General features: G+C 43.5%; 1 protein-coding gene across 1 annotated transcript in view; it reads right to left on the bottom strand.

Annotated features, from left to right (window-relative positions):
- The window catches only part of LOC134444597 (NACHT, LRR and PYD domains-containing protein 3-like), a gene marked incomplete at its 3' end in the record, with an annotated part of 67079 nt that overhangs the window by 15326 nt on the left and 31149 nt on the right, over positions 1-20604 (bottom strand). The window contains exon 12 of the mRNA XM_063193856.1: positions 9575-9748. Coding sequence (XP_063049926.1) covers positions 9575-9748 — 174 coding nt within the window. The remainder of the gene's footprint in view (positions 1-9574; positions 9749-20604) is intronic.

The raw sequence follows: 20604 nt of genomic DNA, 5'->3' as shown, positions 1-20604 counted from the left end.
GCGTTTGTTTACATTTTTTTTTAAATTAACATAGGTCTACTCCAAATATTTTCCCATGAGATGCCGCTGTTTGCTAGTTGTCTGCTGATGTTGTATAACCTTTCGGATGTTTTTGGGAATAAATAAAAATGTTTTTATGAAATGTAAACAAAGAGCTGCCCCCATTACAATGACCAAGATCTCGGAAAAGGCTGAAGAAGAAGGGAAAAAAAACCTCAGGTACTGACAAGTCCAGGGTAGTGTGAGCATTACAACTGCATGTTGAAATTGACCAAACTGGTCCTTTAATGAGTCCTATGATATCCATGCATGAAAATGTGGATGTCTGCTCTTGATGTTATGCATACCATTTGGAAGAGGAGAATCTAAGCTTTCCAACAATATAGGTCACATTAGGTTCATTTCTGATCGGTAGAAATTCAATCAGCTACTTTGACAGGAACATGTAGCCAAGGTGGCAATGCACCAAATTTCATAAACATATAACATTTTACTCTCTTTACTCTCTCACTCTAACTCTACCGTTCGGTACAGCACCGTACCGTACCGAAGGCCATTTTGGTTCGGTTCGTTACGAATACAGTGCACCGTTACGGGCCTAGTAAATATGCATAATATGATGTATCAATTCTGGTAGGAGAATACAATGGATGCTTAGAAAAACATGGGCCTACAACAACAGTGGAAATTACAATGTATACTTTGTAGCATCAGGATAGTTCACAGATATTCATATCAACAGTCTTATTTTAGCATCCATAATAGATTCATGCACTGTTGTACTTTCAAATAGCAATAGAAGCTCAACCGAGCACAAGTAAAGACCAACATTTCCTATCACTAGATACGCTTATTACCTCCGCCAGGGAAGTTATGAGATAGTAAATTTGTTTGTACATTCGCTGTACATGTGTTTTTCCTACACAGTCTCACCCCAAATAGTCAATATCTGAGTACCTTTGACCAGACTGCAATTTTTGACGTCTTGGGTATTCCTTCCACGTCACATTTTGACTATGTCCTCAAAGGCGTCCCCTTGTGGCAGCATAACGTCATTGAGGTTAGGTTTAGGAATAGGTTTAGGGTTAGGCCACATAGTCAAAATGTGACATGGAAGGAATACCCAAGACGTCAAAAATTGCAGTCTGGTCCAAGGTAGTCAGAAATTGACTACTTGGGGTGAGACTGCGTTGGTTTTTCTGTTGACCAGAGAGCAGAGGTGCACTCTCTGAATGTTTTTCTAATTATTAACATGAATTCAAAAATGTTCTTTACCTCAGTCTCTGTAGTTTACTGTGTGTGTGTGTGTGTGTGTGTGTGTGTGTGTGTGTGTGTGTGTGTGTGTGTGTGTGTGTGTGTGTGTGTGTGTGTGTGTGTGTGTGTGTGTGTGTGAGAGAGAGAGAGAGACAGAGACAGAGACAGAGACAGAGAGAGAGAGTGTTGGCAAGCGTGTTGGCATGGGATTGATTCAGGTGTCTTTCAGCCATAGATGGGTAAGGAGAGGTAAGGGTGGGATTCGAACCTGCAACCCTATGACAGTCCATCAACAAGCATTGGAGCTATGCCCCCCTGCTGCCTGCCAACGACTACAGCTGCCTGGAATACCATGCCATCAAAGTCACAGCCCCAATCAAGGTGTCTGTACTTGTGATCTACCGTCCCCCAGGAACACTGGGCGACTTTATTGACGAATTGGATACGCTGATCTCCTCCATCACGGACCTAGGCGGCCCCCTTTTTGTCCTCGGCGACTTCAACATACACCTAGACAAGCCGTACGCCACAGACTTCAAGGCCCTGATGAACTCTTTTGACATTCAACTAGCCAGCTGCCCCCCGACTCACAAGCTCGACCTGATCATGACTAAGGACTGCCAAGCGGACAACATTAATGCATGTTTCAGACCATTTATTCCTCCATTTCACCACCTCACTACCCGACCCTACACCCACCCCCCTTCCCTTGGTCACATATAGGCGGAATCTACGCAACCTGTCACACACTAGCTTTGCATCAGTGGTGGCAGATGCCTTGCCCTCAGCAAGCGTGCTCTCCTCACTCGATGTTGACACTGCTACGGATTAGCTCAGCTCCACACTGACCTCTTGCCTCGACAACCTGTGCCCACTAGTCACTAAACCTGCAAGACCTTCACAACCGCGACCATGGCTGACAGAGACCATCCGAGCTCTACGTACCACCCTCAGAGCGGCGGAAAGGAAATGGCGCAAAACCCGCAACCCATCTGACCTCGAAAAACTTAGATCTCTACTAGCCTCCTTCTCCGCCTCTGTAACAGCTGCCAAGACGACCTACTACAACGACAAGATCAGCAACACTACAGACACCAAGTTGTTTTCTACATTCAAGTCACTGCTCAATTTGTCAACATGGATGAAGGACCACCATCTACAGCTGAACCTGGCCAAGACAGAGCTCCTGGTGATCCCAGCTGAAGAGTCGCTTAAGCCGGGCATACACTGTGAGATATTTTCACTCGTGGGTCTTAAGCTTCTGCTCACACTGCACGATGGAATTTCACTGTTTAAAAGTTCACAACTCACGACTCACGTCCTCACACTACACGAGCCGACAGTCGGATGCGAGCGAAATGCTTCCACCGCACGACGAGACAGGCATGTTTCCCTAGTCTGCAGAGGAGGGAACATGCGCACCTGAAGTGGAGATGAGGTCGCGCTCAACAGCGAATCGCACGGCCCCATTAATTTGTGCATGTGAAGTGTCAAATCGGGTCGTAGCACTGCTTTAACTGTGCAATTTACGCACGAGCCACGACCAGAATTTCAAACCGTTTTGATTTTCTTGCGACCCTGCGATTGCACGATCGTGAGGCGAAATCGCTTGTCGTTACCCCATGTACACTGCACGATGCAAGACTCTCGATTGACCTGCGATTGAGCAAGAAATCGGCCCGACTCTCAAAAAGTCGTGCGAGTGCCAAATCGGGGCAAAATCGGGGCAAAAGTCGCACAGTGTAAGCCCAGCTTAAGTCACAACATCAACCTCAAGATAGGCTCCACCATCGTGACCCCAAACAAAGTCGCCAAAAACCTTGGCGTCATGATTGATGATGAGCTGTCATGCTCCATCAACTCAGTCACCCGGACCTGTTGATTCCAGATGTCCAACGTACGGAATATCAGACCTGTGCTGACACAATATTCTACACAACGATTGGTCCAGGCCACGGTCATGTCCCGCGTTGACTACTGCAAATCACTCATGACAGGTCTACCTGCTTGTGAGCTAAAATCTCTGCAGATGATCCAGAATGCGGCGGCACTGTTGATATTCAATCAACCCAAAAGGACCCATGTTACTCCTCTATTTATTGAGTTGCACTGGTTACCGATAGCCGCCCTGATCAAACACAAGGCATTGACCCTTGCCTACAAAACCATCACAGGAACGGCCCCATCTTATCTGGTGGTGCACGAACCACATTGAAATGTACAAGGGGGTGCGCAAGGAGAAAAGTTTGGGAACCACTGTCCCTTACGGATGGATAATATATTTTTGAATATACCTGTATGAACATATGAATATATTATAATATACTACAATATATTGTTTGCCAATATATCATTTTATATTGTACAGCAGTATATTGCACAATATAAAGTGATATATTTTGCGGTATACGAGAATATAGACATTATTGCCGTTTTCGTATATTGACTTATGTATTGCATTATACTGTGAAATATATTGTTGCATATATGGAATTATATCCCATATAGTATATGACTTATTGATAAATCATATATTGATTTATGTATTGTATTATACTGTACAATATATTGTTGCATATATTGAATTATACCCCATAGTATATGGCTTATTGATGAATCATATATTGAATAATGTATTGCATTATACTGTACAGTATATTACTGCATATATTGAATTATACCCCATAATATATGGCTTATTGATGAATCATATATTGATTAATGTATTGCATTATACTGTACAGTATATTACTGCATATATTGAATTATATCCCATAATATATGGCTTATTGATGAATCATATATTGATTTATGTATTGCATTATACTGTAAAGTATACTGTTGCATATATTGGATTATATCCCATAGTATATGGCTTATTAATTAAATCATATATTGACTTATGTATTGCATTACACTACACAATATACTGTAACGTACTTTATACAAGGCATTTATGAAGTAGTGTAATTACAACAATGACCAAACATCAATTCAATTCATTCAACTGTTGACATTGGTTTATTAAAAACATGAAACCAACCGACCCTTTAACACCACCGCTCACACATGCAGAGACAGAGGGGCAGACAGGCAGGGAAACGCACACAAACCACGACTTGACAACGACACCGGCCAACAGGCCAAATGCTGGTGAAACTTGCCTGTGGCCAGTAACAATTTCAGTCTCCCACTTTGGCCAGTAACTTGTACTTAAAATGTAAATGCAGAAATATTCTAAAACCCCCCCCCCAAAAACCAAAAACAAAACAAAAAACTGTGGCTGTGGCCGGTAAGCGAAACACATAAAGCACTGGCACACATGCACACATGCACACACACAAACACATACGCGTGCCCGCGCCCGCGCCCACACACACACACACACACACACACCTTCAGATATATATATATATTTTTTTTTTTTTTAAAGTGAAAGTGAAGGTGAATTCAGGGGCAGACCGTCCGCAGCCTCAGTCACTCAAAGTCAACAAGAGGGCTCATAGGCCTGTCCATGGACTTCTTTTTCTCTTGGTGAAGCAGTTCACAGATTCTTTTATTTAGCGACATCCGGATCTCCCCCATCCTCGCACCTGGATGTGCCTGAGCAACAGCATCTGCAAAAGTAAAGTAAAAAGAATGTTAACTCTCTAACCCATTGTGCAGGCGAGACGTTCCATTTCTTTTACCGTTGGGAAGCGACAAGGAAGCAGAGGCTGGTGACGTAGACAAGCGAGGCGAGCGGGCGGGAAAGTTGGGCTCGGCTGAAAGATATGCTAATGAAACGTAGTGATGGGAAAAAAGTTCAGTTTCAGTTACAATCTAGGGCCACACATTCCAAATGGCCTTGTTTTACCTGTCTAATTCAACCATGTGATCATTCCACCATCGAATCACCAGGCTGAATTGGACAGGTAAAAACAGGTCACCTGGAATATGTGGAACTGGATTGTAACTAAAACTGAACTTTGTCCCATCACTGAAATACATTGTTAGTGAAGCTGTAGCAAGTGGGAGAGGTTTCAAATGAAAGTTATTTCATGGAGTTAAGTTACAACATTATACTGGTGGGTAAACACTTGACAGCAGAGCCATGTATGTCCATAAAATAGTATATGAGAACATATAATTGTCGGGAGGAAATGCACGAGGATTCATTCTGTCTTTTACGCCAACTATTTAACTGGACAAACAAAAACTTGGTTTCGATGGCAACATTGCTCGACACGCCCAACCCCCACCTGCTTACATGCTTACCATAACCATCAATTTCAGACAGAGTATTCACTATGGCTGGGAATATTACACCATTCAATCATGAAAGATTAATCTTCTCCATGGCTGTGCAGTACATTAGGTAGTAGTAGTTTCAATGAGCAGCATAGTCACAATAACTAATCTGGGAACAATCCTAAACAGTGCATCTTTAAAAGGGCAGGCAACTATTTAGGGGTAACACTTAAAATTGTTGACCTGGGTGTGTAAAATATCTTATTATTCATTTTTGGTTTTGTTTTACATATCCTCAGAGGAAGAATGTTGCTAAGCTAGCAAGAATATATGGACCAAAGTCCTGTAAATGATTTGGGAAACATTTATTTTGTCTCTTGACTGACTACCAATGCTCATACAGAGTCCACATAGCAAGTGAAAAGCCAGAGGGCAAGAGGGAGTATAAAACACCACACCACCTACAATGAAATGTCAGCCAGCATCGTTAACAGTTGCACGTCTGTTCTTGGCACGAAGGCACTCTTTTATGAAGATGATGAAGCGAAGGAAGACTTAAACTCATGCATGTAACTGGCGAGAATGAATTCCGATGAACAAGAATGACTCGCGCATTCTTTTAAGAGTAAACATGAACATCAACATGACTCAATGAATGCAATTGCTGTGAGCAAAGCAAACTCCGAACTATCACAGAGTAGCTGAAGACAACGACGTGTACCGTTTTGAAATTCACCAATTTGACGACAAGGCTTCGTTAACCTCTAACAATAGCTCTACAAGAACGGGACAGTGCAGTTAGTTTGTGAGCAAGTTACTCAAAAAAACCTATTGATGTTACCACAATGGGAAAACCGAAGCAGCAACAGCTATGCTTTACCAAAAATAATGCAGGACATTGCCTCGTTTTACTATACTGTAGTGCCCATTTTTTAAGCAAGTTAGCGATGTGCATTTAGATCTTGTCGCACTTCACGTCTGCTTTGATTCCCTTGCGTTAGCCGAGTAAGCTAGGCGGCTAATTAACTGAGGCCTGGCTTTCTAGGCTGACGTCGGGGCTCAGCAGTATTAGCCAGATAGACGTTGCTAACGTTCTCTGACAAGCCAAATAAAGTGGGCTCAATTGACCACTAAAAAAAATTGACCACTACAACCATATAATATCGACCCAAGTATTACGTTTACGTTTTCGAGATGTGTAGAACTATATCTACTGTCAATGAGAACTACACACCATTTCGACAACGCAAATATCGCTAGTAGTACAACAGCTTGGTAGCGCGGGAAATTCAAAAAAATAACGTATTTCTAGTCCTTGGGGGAAAAAATGAACAAACATCCAACTTCGATAACCACTTGGCTAAACTTTGCACATCAACCACTGTGGACGTTTCAGACTATATGCTTGTATATTTATGTTAACAAATTAACAAACTTCTCTTTATAACTTACCTCGAGGCGGCTGGTTGGTTTGTGTCACTGTGGTGGGAAGTCTGGCTGGCGACTGTGTGGAGCTACAATCCGGACCGCGCTCGAGCCGAGACGGCTCTCTCGCCACTTTAGCTTCAGGTTGTGACGACGTGACGTAGGCGCGTCATACGTGATATGAGAGCTGAGATGATTCAATCAGAGACTGCTGTATATTGATCAATATATTATTATATATGGCCATATATGGTCCACCTAAAATGACTTTATAATGTCGAGTAAATGTCCAATGTCGTGCAAAATGTGCTTGCTGAACTAAAAACATCAAGAAATACAGACCGAATAGTGGAATACAGTTTTGTTTTGCCAGCCATATATTTTAAAATATATGGATCAATATATAGTAATAGGTTGTTCAATAATATATTGCTATATATTTTCAAATATATGAGCGTGTTTGTGATATATTGTGATATATTTTCTAATGTATTGCAGTATAAATTGTAGTATATTGCAGTATATTTTCCTTCCGTAAGGGGTCACTAGACTAATGCTTGAGCTGGCCTTGCCCCAGGGCAGACTCTTGACATGATGTTTAGTTTAGTTTAGTTTAGTGTGTGTGTGTGTGTGTGTGTGTGTGTGTGTGTGTGTGTGTGTGTGTGTGTGTGTGTGTGTGTGTGTGTGTGTGTGTGTGTGTGTGTGTGTGTGTGTGTGTGTGTGTGTACTCTTTATTATTTTTTTTTTTAAAACTAACCCCTCTTTGCAACTGCACTTGTTGTTCTGTATATCTCCTGTGCACTCTGTATTTGCTTGTGATGTTGGCTTGATTATGTCCTCTTTTGAAAGTCGCTTTGGTTATAAAGCATCTGCCAAATGCAATATAATATAATAAAAGTCCAACGCCCTACCCATTAGGCCACTGCCAATACCTGGAGGCCTAAACAGTGACCACAGCAGCATAGGCCATGGTTGGCCAGGTGACAGCAAAGTTCTAAAGTTCTGCAAGGCTGCATGTGTGTGTATGAATGAACATTCTACAGGTGGCAGTTAGTTGGCAAATGATCTTAACACAGTGTATAGTCGGAGCTAAGACCTCTCTGACAATGCCTTTACCTAGTCGATAGGTGAAGCTGTTTATTTTATTTTATTTAAAACCCAAGGCTTGTGACATCATCATTCTGAACATTTTACCATTCATTTCAATGAGGGTAAATGAGGGCCCTCATCCTCTGCTTGCCCGCAAGCATAAAAATTAACAAGTCCCATCAGGTTAATCTCTGATGGGTAGAAAATTAATTCAGCTGCTTTGACTTGAATTTGTACCTGAGGTGGCAATGCCCCAAATTTCATAAACAAACCATTTGAAAGGGCAGACACAGAGCTTTTGAACGGTTTCACACATTGCATAACTTGAGATATTAAGATGAACCCCAACTTTTGAATGTCAGTGTAAGTGTTCAAAACATGATGTATAAACTGAGGTAAAAGAATGAAATGCTTATGAAGCACTCTTATTTTTGCACATGTGGGTTCTAGAGGAAATCAGATCTGTTTTCGATTGTGAAGTGAACATGGCATTGTTCCTGCTGCTGCCATGTAATAAAAATGAAGGAAAATAAATGCACTTCAACTCAAAGGAAAACTTGAGTGATGTTTAATAAGGGCAGTCATGGGTGAGCGGTTAGGGCGTCAGACTTGCATCCCAGAGGTTGCCGGTTCGACTCCCGACCCGCCCGGTTGGTGGGGGGAGTAATCAACCAGTGCTCTCCCCCATCCTCCTCCATGACTGAGGTACCCTGAGCATGGTACCGTCCCACCGCACTGCTCCCCATGGGGCGCCACTGAGGGCTGCCCCCTTGCACGGGTGAGGCATAAATGCAATTTCGTTGTGTGCAGTGTGCAGTGTTCACTTGTGTGCTGTGGAGTGCTGTGTCACAATGACAATGGGAGTTGGAAATTCATAATATTATCTTTACCAACAGTTTCGTTTTGTCCACTGTTATGCACTGCTGTCCTTCATCTAGCATTAGAAATGAAACTGAGCACAGAAGAAATAACATTTACTATCACTAGAACCATATGCCCAAGAAGCAAAGGGTTCGTCACTGAGCACATTAACACACAGCGTATAACACACATGCGTTACTAGTAGTGGGAGGGATCGCATAATGGGACAAACATGATAGAGAACAACTTATATGTCATGTCATGTCTTAATGTTTGTCAATCTCGAATCATGATTGGGCTACATGCGAGGTAAAGGGGCACGTTAGTTCTTTAAAGTGAGTATTTTTAACCCATTTTAACCCTGAAATGTAGGCCTGTAGTTTCTCAACGCGCCAATGTCATACTGTACTCATACCCCCCCCCCCAAAAAAATCCTGGCTGCCCCCATAGTTTCCAAAATTTTCCAAATTTCTGTGGGAAACACTGACATGTCTTTGGCTTTTCTCTGTTGGAGCGTTAAACAATGTGTTGCGGTGTGTGTGTGTGTGTGTGTGTGTGTGTGTGTGTGTGTGTGTGTGTGTGTGTGTGTGTGTGTGTGTGTGTGTGTGTGAGCTGAGCATGCATGAAGGGCAACAAATGCATGAATGGCAAGCATACTCCAGCATTTTCTATGACAAAATGCAATCTAATAACAAATAATTCAAAATCCTCTTGCCTCAGTCTCTTTAGTTTACATTGAGGGTCCTGTAATAGATCAGTGAGTAACTGCACTCCAGAGTCTCCAGGGTCGTTTCCTGTCAGGTCCAGCTCCTCCAGGTGTGAAGAGTTTGATATGAGAGCTGAGGCCAGAGCAGCATATCCTTCTCCTGTTACACCACAGTCTGACAATCTGGAGAGAGAAAAAGGTTATGAAACTATATATAGATATAGATATGGACATGGATGGATGGATGGATGGATGGATGGATGGATGGATGGATGGATGGATGGATGGATGGATGGATGGATGGATGGATGGATGGATGGATGGAGTGTTAGTCCATGGGCCGGAGCAGAAGTTGGTATCACCTGGGGTGGCAAAGTCTATCAATGTTTTTTGTAATCCTCCATGCCTGAGGGACATTATTTGGTATGATAGCCCTCTGGAAGTGGTAGCTTTCTTATATTTTTACTCACTTTTATAATGACACCCAGTGCATTTCGCAATACATGCCTATATATGGATGTAGGCGTATGCAAGTGTCTGTGATGATGGGATATATTTTCATTGATGTTACATCACATGTAGACACCTTAGGGATTTTGAAAATATACAGTTTTGATGGATAATGTGCTTTCCTATGAATTATATAAGTCAAAATATATCCGTCATACACTTTTTCAGCAATATAATGGAAGGTTTGGTTGATGCAGAAGCCTGTAGGAGGGTGGGTCAAATCCTAATACTTGCTATATCATATCTGTAGAGTGTGGGCTTTCAGAAAATATATGGGTTTGCTAGTTTAATATAAATTATACACCTATTTAGGCCAAAAACCCATAACTGTCTAATGGATTTCAATGGAAATCAATGCATTTCAATGTAATCCCAAACACATTACATAACTATGGTATAGAGGAATGTAGGAAGTTGGGAGATGTCACAATGCACATTATATCACATCTGGACTGTGTAGACCTTGGAAAATAAATGGATTGGATAGCTTAATAGAAATTACACAGTTATTTTATACCCACACCTCATGGCCGTCCATTAAAAATCAATGCATTTCAAAGTACAAAGTACTTTACAGAACTTAAGTACGGATAGAGGAAGTTGGGAGACCCCAGGTGGATAGGTTGGATTGCAACGTTTGCTATATCATATCTGGAGAGTGTGTGCTTTCAGAAAAAAACATGGGTTTGATCGCCTAATATAAGGTATGCTGCTATTTTAGGCCTAGAACTCAATTGTCCAATGGATTTGAATGAAAACCCATGCATTGCAATGTAATGCAAAGTATATTACAGAAATGTGTTGTAGATTAATGTAGGAAATTTGTGAGTTGTCCCAATGCATATTATATCACATCTAGAGTATGTAGACCTTTAGAAAGTATATGGACTAGATCAATGATTCTCGAACTTTAGGCCTGGGCCCACTGGTTGGCCCTTACTGTATTCCAAGTGAGACTTGAAATCATTTTCTAAAAATCAAAATCATATTTGTTTGTAGTAGATGTTTTGTTTTATTTATTCAGTCAGTGATGAACCCTGAAGAAGTATGAACATTTCAAGGGGACCCCGAGTTGGAATAGGTTGGGCACCCCTGGATTAGACAGTTTGATACACATTACAGAGTTATTTAGACCCAAACCTCATAGCCGTCCATTGACAATCAAAGCACTTCCAGGTAATGCAAAGTGCATTACAGAACTAAGGTATAGCTCAATATAAGTTGACAGATCTCTCAATGCACATTATATAGCTACTGTACTGCACCTTGGAAAAACAAATGGGCTTGATATGCAGTAGAGTTATTTTAGACTCAAAACTCATCTAGCCATTGAAAATCAAATCAAACTAGGCTATATTACAGAATGAAGGTAGGACTAAAGTGTAACGGAAAAAAATGGAAGATGCGATTGCAATTGCACACACATCAGTTTCAAGAACAGTACATGGAGATCCTGCATAACAGTATTTTCATTTTGTCTGGAACTAAACTAGATCATTACTTTTTCTGAAAATGTGTCTTTTTTTAAACATACCGTACAATCTGACTTGCTGGGTATGTTGGGTGTGTTGACTGCTGTAGTGTCAAAGACAGATAAGACTAGGTACATCATGATACAGACAGAAATGGCATCAGGTGAGTCCTGTTTAATTTCATACGTGTTGTGACTAGATGTTTGAGAATGAGTAAGTACATGATGAACAATAACTATACTAGAGACTTGTGAGAACACCAACCAGCGGGACTATAACTCCACAAACATGCTGGAGGGAAGAAGGAATCTCACAGGGATTTGATAGAAAAGATATTCAAGGGAAACTAGTACATGTGCCTTGCATTGATTGTTGCCTCCGAGTCCAATAGTAGAGTGAAGCACACAAAGTGAATTGAAATCATTGACTGCATGTGTAGAGCAGGTGGGGTCCTGATCTCTATCTTGGAAAGTAATCTCCTTTTCAGTGTTATTTCACAAAGGCTGGCCAATCATGCACATTGATACTGTTCAAAGGGCGGCATGTCTGGGTAACACACAGCATGACCTGACATTAAATCCAAACAACAAAGCTGGAAAAAAGAACCTCCATGTCATCTTCCTGGATCTTGCTGATGTCTTTGGCGCCATACCCCATGAGCTTCTCTGAGTGATGTGCCTCCCCATTTAAGAAAGTGCCCATTTGAACAGGAACTGGAAAGAGGACTTTCAGCTTACATCAAGATGTGGCTTGAAGTTTCAAGATGTCCATTACCAATCTCACAACTTGCAGTGCACCAAGGCATGGCTACAGATGACACTGAATTCAGACATACTGTATTGTGAGATCAGTGGTGAGGGAAAAGGCATCACTTGTGGTTATTTAGTGTAATTGGAGACCTGCGATGGGAATGAGGCAGCATCAGCTCCCAAGATATTAGTGTATCCTTCAGATTCATTCAGCCATTTCCTTTGAAGATTGCCCCCACATGCCCTCAGACAACCAGCTCATTATTTAGTACATTGTACCATAGAAAGGTACATCGCAGCCAGGAAATTGAAGTCTGCATGGAAGAAGTTAGATGCAGAAGGTTTGTGGCAATAATCATATGGTTCTTTTCCAAATCCAAGAATGATAAGCTTATTATAGCCTAAACTGCAAAAAATAAAGCCATGTCTTGCCATTTTGCTGCCTGCCACATTATTTGGAGTGTCCATGATGACCAATAAACAAAAAGTACATCCTCAGGGGGCCGTTGACAGGTTAGGAGGAGGTCAGGGGGGTGTTTGGGGGGGAAAAAATTGCATTGTTGGAACTGGCATAGAGGGACGCATCTGTTGTCCGCCTGTCGGCCTTGTTTCTAAGCTTGTCGGTTGAGTCACTACAAAAAAAAGCATTCGTAGCAAAAGGTAATGAGCGTCTTCTGTGGCTAGGCTAATTGCCTGCGAAATGCACCAGGCACCAGTCCTGTGGTTTTAGGACGCGCAAGCTGTACAATAGCGCGAGCTCGGAAAATGTGTCAAACTGCACTTGTCTCGGAATCGGATCACTCGGACATTGATATGCCCTATTATTAAATGCACACACGGTTCACCAGTGCTCCTCAACGTTTTCAAAACTAGTGCAACTGTGAGAAGGAGGGTACTCCGCGACACACCTCTCTCTTCCTCCGCATAGATCTCTATTTGCGCTTATGCACCCGAGAGAGGGAGTCATAAAGGCTCTCTCTCTAATCGCAAAAGTTCACAGACAAGGGTGTTTCGTTACTTTTTAGTAGTAACCCGTTAGGCCTACACTACTTTTATCAGAAAAAAGTAGTTACATTACTGCAACCCAACACTGATAATTTACCTTTTAGGTACCCCTAGAATGGCCTATTTTTACCTTAAAATGTCAAAAACTCCGCAACCCGCCCTCTCGGTCGCTTCGCTCCCTCGACCGCTACGCTATAATTTCAACCTAGCTAGAACCCTGTAAGACATATTTTTTGTCATTAAAATCATTGTATAGGTTCATGACATCATGAAATATATATTGGCTGTAGTCTCACTCTAGCACTCCGAGAATTACAGCTAGTGAAAACTTGACCATATTAAGGACGCTTCATGTGTGCAAATGATAGAGGGGTTTAACATTCCCCTATCCACCCGAGCTCACTTGAAATAGACCCAGAAGACACTGTCCTTTGCTTATAGAAGTCAGCAGCAGTTGCAGAAGTCAATTCTTAATAATAGAGTCTTGCACATCCTGTGCTACAGTGAAAATTGACCATGCAACATGTATTAGTGCTAACTTCAAAAGTCAGCCTCCATGATAGCATGGGGGTGCAGTAGTAGCCTACAGTAAGCTGTTCTAACTCACCTGTAGAATTGAATACAGTACTGAATGAAATAAATGGGTTTTAAACAGCATGAAAAGCCACTCGTGCAATATATTTTGAAGGGAGATCTTCGATTACTGCCACATAGTACCGTATTAGCCCGAATATAAGACGATCCTGAATATAAGACGACCCCCCTTTTCAGGTTCATGTTTTGGGGAAAAAAGTTTTTTGAAGACTAAATTTAGTTTCGCATTGGAAACTTCTTTCAAAATGCAATTTTTAATTTGTTGGAAAAGCTTAGGCTTTTTACATAGAACAAATTTCACAATGTAATTTTCATGATAAAAAACTACAGATAGCTACTCATACCCTTTTCCTTTCTTTGCTCACTTCAGTGGTTACCTGAAAAGCGCCAGTAGGCACCTACTGTACAGCCGCCTGGGTGTGACTGTTCTAAGTGCGACACAACATTCCATACTACACTCGCAGAGCATCAGTCTGCACCAGCCAGGCAACCAGTCCAGTAGAGATAGACTATCTATTGTGCAATGCACAGATTTTGGCAAAATGCTTTGTTGACAGCAATATCTAACCAGCAGCCGTCTCGCCAAATCGCCGTTCATTTTATGCATCCAAAGTTTTCCGTTGGACTGTAGAAACCGAACGTGACCAAAAGCAGATTGACGCATTGCATTTGAAACCCATGCGCTGCCTATCAGCACCGTTGACATTAGAAGTCCGATTGGCATTCATTTCGTGCCAAGGGTAAAACTCTTAGTGATTTTATATGAACAAGACAATCTCTTGCCCTAACCATTACTCTCTGTCGCTGTATTGTTGTGAGGGATATCGTCAAATAGGCACCACCTGTCAAGGCGCCGCTCTCTCGCGCACATGAATGACCATTCATTGGCTGATGACAGCATCCAAAACTTAGCCTACATGTTGTTCATCAAATCACCCTTCATTTCTTTAGTTTCAAGTTGTACTGGTGACCAGAGAGAACAACCAAAGTTTTCCTGATGAGACTGTAAAACCGAACACAAATAAAAACAGAGCAACGGATCGCGATTGACTGTTGTGTTTTCCCCCTCGCATTGTCGGCCCGCATCGCGTTGACATTGACAGTTGATAGACGGGCGGTGCAACACTCATCACGAAACGCAGTTAGCATAGGCCTATGCACATTTGATATGGACAAAACAATCTCTCGCCCTATCCATAAGGCTATTGAGTTTTGTGTCATTGTTGTGAAGCATAATGGCCGCATTCAGGTAAAGTAAAAAAAAAAAAAAAAAAAGTTTTTAGTCTAGCGCGCGGAAATAAGACGACCCCCCTTTTTAGAGTACTATTTTTAGAACAAAAACCACGTCTTATATTCGGGCCAATACGGTAAGTACAAATTGTACTCTCTACCAGAGCATGGCAACCCGACCGAAGCCCGACGGGCCGGGTCGGAACCCGACGGGCCGGGCCGGACTCGGACAAAAAAAAAAGAATATCTGTCGGACTCGGGCTTGAAGCAAACAGACATTGTGAAAAGTGTAAGCAACCAGAGGAAACGTTTCAGTTCATGCAAACGGCAGTTTTGTGATTAAAAAATAAGTAATTGAATATGCATAAATGAAAATGTTGGTAGGCTACTCGTGCGAGGATTATTATTGGCTGTATGCACGCGCCAGTTACCAGCGGCAACATGGACGCTCACTCCCAGTCAGCCGAGCAGGAATGCCGAGTCAACTTGCTTTCTTAATAAGCGCCAAATCAACAGTTGTCAGTGAACGCGTGGTCTTTTGTTGTAGGCCTATGTAGGCCATGTTTTAGCATGCCTTCGATGCTGTCTTAAATGTTGAACATAAAATGACGAAGTTTGTCACTGCATTGCTCGCCAAGGATTACATTTCCAGCATAGGGTAGCAAGGAGCATAATATGGATTTAAGAAGACGCACACGCTACGTGGAGTTGCCTAAGGTAGGGGCGAAGAGGTTTCCTGTTACTATTTTGTCCGCTGTGACATTTCATGTCCTTCACGTAGGTTCTTAATTCTTGTCACTTTTACTGTACAGTTGTAACTATGCGCGTGCAACCTTTCCTGTTTTTATATTGACCGCATGGACATCAGGGGAAATTACATTCTCTTGGAGGGCCGAACAGGCTACTGTTCTTCGGGTTAACTTATAGCCCATCCTTCTTAATGACAAGGAGCGGCAGCTTCACGGGCCTCGCTGGATTTATTTGCACTAACAGTAACGTAACAAATGTTCCATAGCCGCGCTGACTGCATCCAAAACTTATTCGTTAGTTTTCGCCTGTCTTATCCTCTCACGCCCCTCCCATGCATTTGATCACCGCACCCAACATCTCTGGTCTAACCGAAAGAAACATAAGGTGCGCTGTCACATGTGTGTGTGTGTGTGTGTGTTTATACTTACTATGCGTGCGTAACTAAATTAGGCTACTGCAAATTGCCTCATCCTAACGTCTTTGCCTATCCTGGCTGTTTATCACGTGCTATTTTGAGTATGGAGGAGCCCACATAGAAAATCTTGCTTGCGCACAGGTTCTGTTGTTATTACAGTGGTCTCGGGCTTCGGACGGGTTCGGACACAAACATTTTAATTAGTCTCGGGCTCGGGTCGGGGTTGATCACTTTTCTGTCGGCTGGGGGCCGGGCTCGGACAGAAAAAAACGGCCCGAGCCACACTCTACTCTCTACTATGTTTTAACAGTTTAACTCCAACATAAAGACATAAAATGGCTGGCTTTTGGTCAAGACCTGCCACAGTGTAAGCACTACAGAAAGGAAAACATTGCAAGACATGACAAGGAATACACCTTCCATTTAAGCTGTTGAAACCATGTCCAAGATAGAAATCAACACTGTTTTTAATATAAAAACATCTCATCGGTTAATGCTATTAACTGTAAGTAGGGTAGGTTTTTTATTGTCAATTTCTTTACATGCACTGGTCATACAAAGAATTTGAAATTACATTTCTTGCTTTCCCATACAGACATAGACTAATTAAGGTAAGGACATAGACAGTATAGACATAGACAGACAGTACTTATACATGGACTTAAGACAGTATGGACATAGACAGTGCTCATACAGACATTTAAAGTGCAAGACTGGACAACAGAAGACTTGTAGAGGACATACATTAAGAGGTATTTGTTGTGTTTTTGTGCTTTTCCTAAAAAAAGTCCTTTATAGCGTTCTGACATGGTAATAGTAGCATTTTGAAGAAAATAAAGTGTGTGTGTGTGTGTGTGTGTGTGTGTGTGTGTGTGTGTGTGTGTGTGTATGTGTTTAGTGCAGGTAGAAGGTGCGGTGTGCGTCTTGTGTGTGTGTTCGTGTGTGTGTGTGTGTGTGTGTGTGTGTGTGTGTGTGTGTGTGTGTGTGTGTGTGTGTGTGTGTGTGTGTCAGTGTGTGTATGTTTGGGTTTAGTGCAGAAAGTGCAGTGTGCTTGTGTGTGTGTGTGTGTGTGTGTGTGTGTGTGTGTGTGTGTGTGTGTGTGTGTGTGTGTGTGTGTGTGTGTGTGTGTGTGTGTGTGTGTGTGTGTGTGTGTGTGTGTGTGCATGTTTTGAGTTAGTGCAGGTTGAAAGTTCAGTCACAAGTATAGTAGTGCAGGTGGAATGTTCAGTCGCAGATATGGTGGTGGGGGATGGGGGGGGGGTTGTCAGTGGCCTTGCTGGCTAGAGGCTGACAGTGGGGAGGGTGGGGGGGGGGGGGGGGGGGGGGGGGGGGGGGTTTGTCAGTGGCCTTGCTGGCTAGAGGCTGACAGTGGAGGGAGAGTGGGTTGAGTGTTCAGCATCTTGATCGCTTGGTGCATTGTGCTGCTCGCCAGCCTGGTGGTACGGGAACGGAGGCGCCTGTACCTCTTTCCAGAGGGCAGGAGGCTGAACAGTTTGTGTGCAGGGTGGCTTGTGTCTTTGATGATCATCAGTGCTTTCCGGGTGAGGCGTGTGGTGTAAATGTCCTGCAGGGAGGGGAGTGGTACTCCAATGATCTTCTTCGCTGTGTTCACAACACGCTGGAGTGTCTTCCTGTTTTTCTCCGTGCAGCTTCCTCCCCACACTGTGATGCAGTTGGACACGACGCTCTCTATGGTTCCTCTGTAGAATGTTGTCATGATGGAGGGTGTAGCACTTGCCTTCTTTAGTTTGCGCAGGAAGTAGAGACGCTGATGGGCCTTCTTCGCCAGTGATGTAGTGTTGGTGGTCCAAGAGAGGTCGTCGCTGATGTGCACTCCAAGGAACTTGGTGCTGCTCACTCTCTCCACAGCATCGCCGTCGATGGTCAGTGGTGGCAGTTGTTTTTGGACCCTTTGGAAGTTGACAACAATCTCCTTGGTCTTGTTGACATTCAGCAGGAGGTTGTTGTCTTTGCACCATCTGGCCAGCAGGGTCTACTTCTTCTCTGTAGTGAGTCTCATCGCCCTTGGTGATGAGGCCCACCAGTGTTGTATCATCCGCAAACTTCACTAGATGGTTAGTGCTGTGGGTCGTTGTGCAGTCGTGTGTCAGCAGCGTGAACAGCAGGGGGCTGAGAACACAACCTTGCGGAGCCCCCGTGCTCAGGGTCAGGGTGCTCGAGGTGTTGTTCCCTACCCGTACTGCTTGTGGTCTTTGCATCAGGAAGTCCAGCAGCCAGTTGCAGAGGGAGGTGCTGAAACCTAGTTTGTCCAGTTTTCTGATGAGTTGTTGTGGTATTATGGTATTGAATGCTGAACTGAAGTCAATGAACAGCATTCTCACATATGAGTCTTTATTGTCCAAGTGGGTGAGGGCTGGATGGAGGGCAGAGCAAATTGCATCCTCCGTGGATCGCTTGGCTCGGTATGCGAACTGGTAGGGGTCTAGGGTGGGGGGTAGGGTGGCTTTGATGTGTGACAGGACTAGCCGTTCGAAGCACTTCATGATTATGGGCGTCAGTGCTACAGGACGGTAGTCATTGAAGCATGATGGTGATGATTTCTTCGGCACAGGTATGATGGTAGCAGCTTTGAAAAGTGATGGGATGACTGCTTGCTCCAGAGAGATGTTAAAGATGTCTGTGAAGACATCCTTCAGCTCTTCTGCACAATCCTTCAACACTCGGCCTGGTATGTTGTCTGGGCCAGCTGCTTTGCGTGGGTTGATGGTGGCCAGTGTCCTCTTAACACTGGCAGAGGACAGGTAAAGGGGTTGATCATGGGGGGGAGGGGAGTTTTCTGTGGGTGAGTGTCATTTTGTGCTTCAAAGCGGGCAAAGAAACTGTTCAGGTCGTTTAGCAGAGAGGTGTTGTTGTCGCAGCTTCGTGGTGCAGGCTTATAGTCCGTGATGGCCTGTATGCCCTGCCACAGGCTCTGTGCATCTCTGCTGTCTTTGAAGTGTGTTGTTATTTTGTCTGAGTATTCCTTTTTTGCTTTCCTGATGCCCTGGGACAGGTTAGCCCTTGCTGTCTTTAGGCCAGCTACGTCTCCTGCTCTGAAGGCTTTGTCTCTGGCCCTCAGCAGTCGGTGAACGTCTCCTGTGAACCATGGCTTCTGGTTGGCCCTGGTAGTGATGTGTTTTATTTCTGTAACATCATCGATGCATTTTGTGATGTAGGAGGTCACAGTGTCTGTGTACTCCTCAATGTCAATGTGATTGCTGTGGGTGGCAGTTGTTTTGAAAATGTCCCAGTCTGTGGTTTCAAAGCAGTCCTGAAGTCGTGAGATGGCTCCCTCAGGCCATTTTCTCACCTCCTTCTGAACTGGTTTGGTGAGTTTTGCCTTTTGTCTGTAAGCTGGCAGTAGCAGAATTGTCGTGTGGTCTGATGATCCAATGTGGGGGATGGGCTTTGCCTTGTATGCTCTCTTCTGATTTGTGTAAACGAGGTCCAGGGTGTTTTGTCCTCTTGTTGGGAAGTTGACATGTTGATGAAATTTTGGAAGTACTGTTTTGAGATTTCCGTGGTTGAAATCTCCTAGTACCACTGTGAAGGCATCTGGGTGTGCATCTTGTTGTTCACTGATGCCCCGATGCAGCTCGTTCAGTGCCTCGCTTTTGACGCCATTGTTGTTGCTGGGTGGGAGGTAGACGGCGACTAATAGGATAGCGGATATTTCTCTGGGTAGATAGAAGGGTCGGCACTTGATAATCATGAACTCCACTCGTGGAGAGCAGTGCCTCTGTACTACCGTAGCATTATTGCACCAAGCATCATGTGTGTAGACACATATTCCTCCTCCTCGTTTTTTCTCTGCAAGGGCTCTGTCCGCTCGGTGGCACGTTAGTTGTTCCAGATGTAAAGCCGAATCGGGTATGCCGTCGTTCAGCCATGATTCGGTGAACACCGTAACGCAGCAGTTCCTCACGGTTTTGTTCGCTGATCTTAGTAGCCGTATTTCATCCATCTTATTGTCCAGAGATCTGACGTTTGCCAAGAGAATTGATGGTATTGCTGGACGAGTTGGGTTGGCTGCAAGCCGTGTCTCGACGCCACCTCGTTTGCCCCTTTTCCTAATTCTTCGGCGTCGGCATAGCGAGGCAGACGGGTCCGATGTAGTCCTATGCCGCCGGAGAATTCCTAGTTCTTCCAGAGTCTTCATTGGTACATCATTGGTACAAGTGTTGTCTTTTGTTTTAGTCTTCCTCAACATTTGCTGCCTTTTATTGACCCCGTCCCAACTCATTTGAGACACGTTGGATTTACAAATTCATGAATATCCCCCAACACAATAATTTTGGTCAGTTTTGATGGCTG

Source organism: Engraulis encrasicolus, unplaced genomic scaffold, assembly GCF_034702125.1.
Source record: "Engraulis encrasicolus isolate BLACKSEA-1 unplaced genomic scaffold, IST_EnEncr_1.0 scaffold_61_np1212, whole genome shotgun sequence".
Taxonomy (NCBI): Eukaryota; Metazoa; Chordata; class Actinopteri; order Clupeiformes; family Engraulidae; genus Engraulis; species Engraulis encrasicolus.
Note: the sequence above shows the minus strand (reverse complement) of the source record. Positions and strands in the feature narration are given on the sequence as shown.